Source organism: Lepus europaeus, chromosome 22 (assembly GCF_033115175.1).
Source record: "Lepus europaeus isolate LE1 chromosome 22, mLepTim1.pri, whole genome shotgun sequence".
Classification (NCBI taxonomy): Eukaryota; Metazoa; Chordata; class Mammalia; order Lagomorpha; family Leporidae; genus Lepus; species Lepus europaeus.
The window spans coordinates 867,622-875,205 of record NC_084848.1 but is presented as its reverse complement, the minus strand read 5'-3'; the positions used below and the strand labels follow the sequence as shown (position 1 = coordinate 875,205).

Below are 7,584 nucleotides of genomic sequence, written 5' to 3'. Positions count from 1 at the left end.
CGCCCCTTCTCCGGGCCCAGGCCTCCCCAAGGTCACGAGGAGGCCGGGGCCGCCGGCCCGCACCCGGCCGCCGGCCGGGGCGCCTCCCGCGCGACCGCCCGCTCCGCGCCCTCCACGCCCAGGCCTCGCTCGGCCACTTCCTGCCCCCGCCCTCCACGCCGGAGGCCGCGGCCCGCGCCGGCCCGCCGGGAACAAAGCGCTCGGCCGCGGGGCTGCGGCCGGCGGCGGCGGGACTCACCGGGCCGCCTCGTCCGCGCGCGCGGGGCCTAGCCGGGCCGCGGCCTCCGGCGCCCGCCGCTCTGCATCCCCGCGGGCCGGCGCTGGGCGGGGCCGGCGGGAGGCCGCGGCGGCCGCTGCTCGGGCCGGACTCGCGCCGCCGCCTGGTGCCGGTCCGGTGCCCGCGCCCGCCGCGCACGCGGTGCCCGCGGCCGCTCGGTGCTCGGCGCCCGCTCCCGCGCTCGGGCCGCGCTGGCTGCGCTGGGCCGGCCGCCCGCCGCGCTCGGTGCCGCCGCCGCCGGCCCGCCCTCTCCCCGCCCCGCGCCCGCCCCCGCCCACATCCGCCTCCGCCGCCCCGGGCGCCCCCGCCGCGCGGCCGACGGCGAGGGCGGGGCGGCCTGGGGCGGGGGCCGGGCCCGCTAACGGGGCCTCCGCCCGGCAGGCTGTCCGGGGCCGCATCCTCTGGCCTCAGTTTCCCTCTTGGCAAAGGCACCGGGCGCTTCTCGGCCGCGCTCTGGCGGACCCCACTGGAACAGGCCCACGACCGATGCGGGTCTCGGGGACACCTGCGTCCGCCGTGGGGGCCAGGGGACAGTCCTAAAGGCCCCACTCGTGGCCGCTGGGGGCGGTGCGGGGCAGTGCGGAAGGGAAAGGAAGGGGGCGCGGGGCTGCCCGGCGCTGAGCCCGGCGCGGACACCCAGGGGACACTGAGGGGAAGGCTGTGCTGGCGGAGCCCGAGCGGGCCTCCCCACGGCACTGCATTGCGGGGGCGCAGGCCACGGTCACGGAGCCTGAGGCCTCCCGGAGCCCTGCGCCGGCGCGCAGAGCCAGCCCCTTCCCCCACAGACTCCCAGCCCTGCCTCTCTCCGCGCCCCGCCCCTCCCCAGAGGCCCAGAGCTGATTGGTGAGTTGGGGGGGTGTCATTTTTTTGTTTTTCATTCAGGGTCAGAGGTCGGCTCTGGGCTGGGAGGTGCGCACCCAGGCAGGTGCAACCAGGAACAGCTCCAGGGCTGGCTGGGCCCAGCACTGCCTTGCTGGGGCCACTGGCTCCCTAGCAGGTGTCTCCAGTCCTCCCCCCCAGCACCACCTCCTGCTGGGACTGTGTGGCCCCAGGTGAGGCGGCCTCAAGGGAGCAGAGTCGAGGCGTAGCTGGTCTGTGCTGCTCCCGCCAGGTGGGTGATGTCTGTCCCTCACCCACGCGGCGCGACCTCACCGTGGTCCCCCGGGGCCCCTCTGGGACAGTCCAGCCTGCCCCTTGCTCTGCCAGGAAGGGTGCCTCATGCCCACCCCCAGGGAGGAGGCAGGGAGCCAGGGGGCACCGGCCAGTGGGGTCTGCCCCCTCCAGCTGCCTCCACTCTGCCCTGGGCTCCGCTCCGGCTCCCGCAGGTGCCCCCGGCTGCCCCCAGGCCCCTCCTCTCCCAGCCCCTGGCCACACTGCTGGGCCTGCTGAAGTGCCCCGTGGCCAGATGTTTCCAACAAAAACTGCTCCCCAGGCCCCGGGGGCCGCCGCCTGCCCTGTCCCCTTCTGCAGCTGCCGTGGGCAGGACGAGGGCCACCGGGCGCCACGGTCTCAGCAGCAGCTGCAGGGCGGGGCCTCAGGGCGGCTCCAGCCAGATGGCCGCTCGCTTCTGGAGGGGCCCAGCCTGCACCACGGCTGCCACCGGCTGTGGCTCTGGGCTGGCCTCTGGTCACCCCACGCAGACCCTGGAGGGCACCCTGGGGCCACAGGCCAGCCAGCTCCCGGGGCTAATCCTGAGCTTCCTGGAGTGGCCTCCTCAGGGCAGCAGGGGAGTGGGGACTCGAACCCAGACCCCACGGGAGAGGCCCGGTGAGCCGCTGTCCCGTTGTACCCCTGCGCCTGGCCCACCCCTCGCTGGGCGCAGCCTTCCAGGTCCAACCCCCGCTCCCTGCCCCCAACCTCTGCCAGCTCCCCAAGGCTCGAGCCCCCCTGTGGGGCGGGGGCAGGTGCTGGCTGCCAGCAGACCTGGTGGCGTGGCGACTGCCCTGGAGGAGGTGGATCGGGGGCAGTGGGCGCCGTGGGCAATGCTCAGTCCACACTGACCGCCCAGGGACACGAGGGAGACAACAGAGCCCCCGCCTCGAGCTGGCCCGGCTGGAGCAGAACACACTGACCGCAGCCCCAGAGGGTGGTCAGCAATGGCCGCCTGGCTCAGGCGCTGCCCCAGCGGAGGCAACAGCAGAGGGGCGGGGCGGGCTCTCGGGGAAGAACCTTCCAGAAAGTGACCAGGCGTGCAGCCATTCTCATAGAAGCTCCCGAGATATGTGCCCCTCCCCTGCTCCTGAGCGGTGTTCAAGGTCGGGGGGACAGGGCTGGAGGGCACCGTGGCCTCTGAACTCAGCTCTCCCTGCTGGGCCGGGGGCCTGGGCTGCCCTCCGAGGCCCCGGGCAAGGGCCGGTGACCTGGGCTCCAAGCTGCAGGCGCCAGCTAGCAGCAACCACGCAGGCCTCGGCCATGTTTGAGCTTCAGACGCACGAGGGACACATGTTTAGGATGACAACGTGGCTCCCTCCCCCCCTCCCTCCCTCCCTTCCTCCCTGGGCTCCAGGGCCACTGGCAACCCCTGGGCTCTCCATCTCCTCAGGAGTCTGAGGGCGGGGCTGGGGCTCCCCCTCCGCCAGCAGACACCCCAGTGACACACCTGGCAGGGGCCATCCCTCCTAGCCCTGCCCAGCCCCCTCCCCACACTGTGTCCTGGGTGGGGGTCCCACCAGCTAGACTTGTCCACAAAGCGTCCCAGACCAGCTGCTGGCCCACAGGGCTGCTGGAGAGCCACGGGAGCAGGGGTCCAGGTGCCCTCCACCTGCTGGATCCCAGAACACCCAGCGCCGGTCCCTTCTCCCTGGACACCGGGTCCTCAGGGGCGACCCCGGCCCCTCCAGCCACCCTCCTCTCCTCCCAGCCTCCCCGGGCTGGGTCTTTACGAGCCCCATCCCTGTCCCTGTCAGGTCAGCTGGAGAGTGGGGGGCTCCCGCGCGCACCCCAGAGTGTTTGGAAGCAGGCGTCAGTCACACTGACACTGAAGGGACCCTCACCGCGGGTCCCTCCCAACCCCCCGGACCCGAGCCCCCCGGCCCTGGACCCAGGCCCCTCCGCAGCCGCAGCCGTGCGCTCGCAGACTCGCGGGGACGGGGTGGGAAGTATAGGAGAGTCCCCTCCCACACCAGCACCCCCGCCGGCGGCTCCGGGAAGTCGCCCGACCCGCCCCCTCCAGCCCCAGCCGCGGCCCCGAGTTTGGCTGCCTGCGGGGCGGGGCCGGCCGGTGGGAGCGCGCCCGGCTCGGCGCGCACCGGGGCCGCCGCGGGGCGGCCGGAGAGGCGCTGGGCAGCGAGGTGAGCGCGGGGCGGCTCCCGGCTCCGCCCGCCCGCCCCGCCCCCGGCCCGCTCCGCTCCGCTCCCCGGCCGCGCTGCCATAAATGCCGCGGCGGCGGCGGCGGCTCCGGCGTCGGGGCGGCGGCGCGCGGCTGCGGGAGAGCAGCGCGGGGGCCGGGGCGGGCGCCGGCTGCGCTCGGCCGAGTCGTTCCTGCTCGGGGCGGGCGCGCGCGGGCGATGCGGGCGGCATGGAGTTCCCGGGGCACGGCGCGCGGCTGCTGGGCCGCCTGAGGCAGCAGCGCGAGCGGGGCTTCCTGTGCGACTGCACCGTGCTGGTGGGCGACGCGCGCTTCCCCGCGCACCGCGCCGTGCTGGCCGCGTGCAGCGTCTACTTCCACCTCTTCTACCGCGACCGGCCCGCGGGCGGCCGCGACACGGTGCGGCTGGACGGCGCCATCGTCACGGCGCCCGCCTTCGGCCGCCTGCTGGACTTCATGTACGAGGGCCGCCTGGACCTGCGCTGCCTGCCCGTCCAGGACGTGCTGGCCGCCGCCAGCTACCTGCACATGCACGACGTCGTCTCGGTATGCAGAGGCCGGCTGCGGGACAGGGAGAGGGAGCCGGGCCCAGGCGCGGAGCCGGCCCGCCGACCACCACGCCCTCAGCCCACCTGGACCGCCAACCTCTGCCCGGTCGCCCAGAAGGCTGCGCTGCCGCCGCGGCTTAGGCTCGAGTCCCCCCTCCCTCCGCCAGCATCCGGGCCGCCTCCCTGGCCGGCCGATGGGGCGCTGGACCTGTCGCTGAAGGCCGCCCACTCGCCGCGGGCCCTGCAGAGGGACTTCTGCAGCCGGAGGCAGCCGGGGGCCCAGCCAGGACCGGTGAAGGACCAGCACACCTCGAGGCCAGAACAGGACAGGAGCAGCCCCGGGAAGCCCCCCAGCCCCCCGCGGCCACCTGGTCCTGCAGCCCAGGGGCCGCCCGCCGCTGGTGGCACTGACAGTCAGGAGCTGGAGCCGGCGCCCAGCGGGCACCTGTGCCTCTGCCCGCTGTGCAGCAAGCTGCTCCCGGGCGCCCAGGTGCTGCAGCTGCACCTCAGCGCTCACTTCCAGGAGCGGCAGGGCGCCCGCGCCCGGCTCTCGCCCGACGGCGCGGCGCCCACGTGCCCGCTGTGCAGCAAGACCTTCTCCTGTGCCTACACGCTGAAGCGGCACGAGCGGACGCACTCGGGCGAGAAGCCCTACACGTGTGTGCAGTGCGGCAAGAGCTTCCAGTACTCGCACAACCTGAGCCGGCACGCCGTGGTGCACACGCGGGAGAAGCCGCACGCCTGCCGCTGGTGCCAGCGCCGCTTCACGCAGTCAGGGGACCTGTACCGCCACGTGCGCAAGTTCCACCACGGCCTGCTCAAGTCCCTGCTGGCGTGAGGCGTCCCGTGCAGGTCTGGGCAGGGGAGGGCCCTGGGGCGGGGGGGGGGCTCCCCGTGAAGCCAGCTGCCCCTGCCTTCCTCCCAGCTCGCCTCCCCGCCACGCCCCTCCAGCCTGGCGCCGGAGCGCCCACCACGGTCCCCGGGGCTGTCTGACCACCTGCTGGCACCCTGCTGAGCCTGACCAGAGCTGGGAAGTGGGCTCTCCGGTGGGGAAGGCTGTTGCTGTTGCTGTTCCTCCCTCAGCGGGCGCTTCGAGGGAGTGGGCCGCTCCCGTCGGTGTCAGCAGAGCCCCTTCCCCTAGGGCTGGGTGGAGGCAGTGCCAGCAGGGGCCATGGGGCACAGATGGAATCCCAGGAGGCGTGGCTTCAGCAGAGACCCACCCGGAGGCCGAGCAGCCGGGGGTGGGTGTCACAGGGCGGGGGACACCGCCTGGGCAGTGCCCGTGACAGAGAAAGTGGGAATCTGGGAACGGGGGTGCAGACCCAGCCTCCCCCAGTGCTGTGCATTGGCCGGGGCCCACGCATTCCGCTGCCGCTCTGCCCGGTGCCAGGTCCGGGACGGCTCTGAGCATCCACGGACGGGGCAGAAGGTTCGGGGAACGGCAGCCCCTGCTGGAGCGGAGCTGCAGGCGTCCCAGGCTGTGGCTGGGCCGCGGTCAGCCTGGGTCTGGGGGCCTGCAGGGGTCTCCTGTGAGCATTTGCAGAGCGCTGGTCCCGGGGTCAGCGGCTCCCTATTACCAGAAGTGGTGTGAGCCCAGCGCTCCCCCCGTGGGGACGCTGTGGACGCGCTGCCCAGCCCTGCAGTGTGCCCTGGCTGTGGGTCAGCCTGCCTCGCCACCTGGTCACCAGACCCAGCTTCTCGGGCTGTGCAGGTGGCAGAGCCCCCAGATCAGCCCCCACAGCCTGGGCTGTCTCCTGAGACCGGCAGTGGCACAGTGGCGGGGGTCCGGCCACACCTGGGTGGCACCTGATGTCCTTATTTATCCCTGTGCCCAGTCTGTAGCAGAATGTGGGCTGTGACGTACGGACTCAGGGGCCTGCACCTGCCACAGCCCGCGGAGAGCTGGGGGCCCTGCCTCCGACTGCCCACGGGGCTGGGGGCCCTGGGGGTTCTCCGCGTGCCATGTGCATTGTGTCCAGCACTCAGCAGAGCAGGCAGATGTGACAGTGACCCTGGCTTCCCCGGGGGTCTCCCCCTGCTTCCTCTCCCCCCATCCTTCATTCACCAAACAATCCAGACCCTGTGCTGTCCACACCATCGTCATCATCACCACTGCCCCACCCCACAGAAGCACGGCCACCCCCTCCCCCCCACCTCCACCCCCACCCCTCCAGCTCCACCCCCTCCACCCCCACCACCCCACCACCCTCACCTCCTGGCTGATCTTCATGGAGGATGACCTGGCTTGGCCGGCCCCGGGCGCTGCTCTCCACGCACCCCTGTCCCCAGCCCTGGCTCACCCGGCACCCCCACCCCGGGCGCTGCTCTCCACGCACCCCTGTCCCCAGCCCTGGCTTGCCCGGCACCCCCCCGCCGGGCGCTGCTCTCCACGCACCCCACAGCTCCCCAGCCGCAGCCTCCCCCTGCAGTCCCCAAGCCCCAGAAGGAAGGAAGCAGGCCCTGGCACGTGGCACAGAGGGCGGGGGCAGGTGCCCTCCATGGCGCCCAGGTGATCTCCACGGCGCCCAGGTGACCTCCACGGTGCTCAGGTGCCCTCCATGGCACCCAGGTGATCTCCACGGCACCCAGGTGACCTCCACGGTGCTCAGGTGACCTCCACGGTGCCCTGGTGACCTCCACGGCGCCCAGGTGACCTCCACGGCGCTCAGGTGACCTCCATGGTGCCCAGGTGACCTCCATGGAGCCCAGGTGACCTCCACGGCCCCCCTAGTCCTCACAGCCTCGGAGCTCCCCTCCGACTCCACGGCCCCGCCGAGGGGGGAGGGGCTCAGCCAGCCACAAGTGGCCCTGCCACTGCGTGCAGTGCACATGGAGCCCACCCCTCCAGCCACAGGAGCCCAGAGCGAGCCCAGGGGGCAGCTCTCGGGGCTGCGGTGGTCACTGCTGCCGCCTGGCCTGGCTCGGTCCCCCCAGGGCTGGCCTGCACTGGGCGGGAGGAGCAGCACAGGGCAGGCGTGAGGTGGGTCCGGCATCCCCCCCTACCCAGCCCCAGGCCTGTGCAACAGGTGGCCCTCAGGGCAGTGGGTGGATGGGAGCCAGGGTCCCCCTCCCCGAACTGGACCCTGAAGGAGGGCCCTGCCCTTTGCCGGGCCTGTGTCCTGAGCCAGTGCTCAGGGCCGCCCTCTGCACCTGCCCGAGCCCTGGGCCCTGCTTCCCGTGAGGACCGGCCGCTCTGTGAACACAGGTCCTGGGGGCTGGGCTCCAGCGTGGGTGGGGGACGCGCACAGTGCTGGGCATGCCCACCCGCGGGCGCCCTGAGGGCCGAGGACGCTGCCCGCAGCTGGCGTGAAGCTGGCATCTGCGTGTTCACACACATGGCCCAGCGTGCCCTGGGTCCTGGGGGCAGCCCGGGGATGCACATGGTGGGCAGAGGCCCCCTCGTGCGTGCCTGCCCTCCGCACGTCTCTGCACTCTGGGCCTGGCTGTCCCCC

The 7,584-nt window shown here is 73.5% G+C and overlaps 1 protein-coding gene across 1 annotated transcript; it reads left to right on the top strand.

Moving 5' to 3' along the window:
- Positions 1-3,794: 3,794 nt before the first annotated feature.
- ZBTB42 (zinc finger and BTB domain containing 42) lies at positions 3,795-4,970 on the top strand. Its single transcript, XM_062181868.1, has one exon. It carries the CDS (start codon positions 3,795-3,797, stop codon positions 4,968-4,970), a length of 1,176 nt encoding a protein of 391 aa, XP_062037852.1.
- Positions 4,971-7,584: the final 2,614 nt, after the last annotated feature.

What these genes read in the sequence shown, in the direction of transcription:
- ZBTB42 (XM_062181868.1), top strand. Translation starts at nt 3,795, where the DNA reads ATGGAGTTCCCGGGGCACGGCGCGCGGCTGCTGGGCCGCCTGAGGCAG.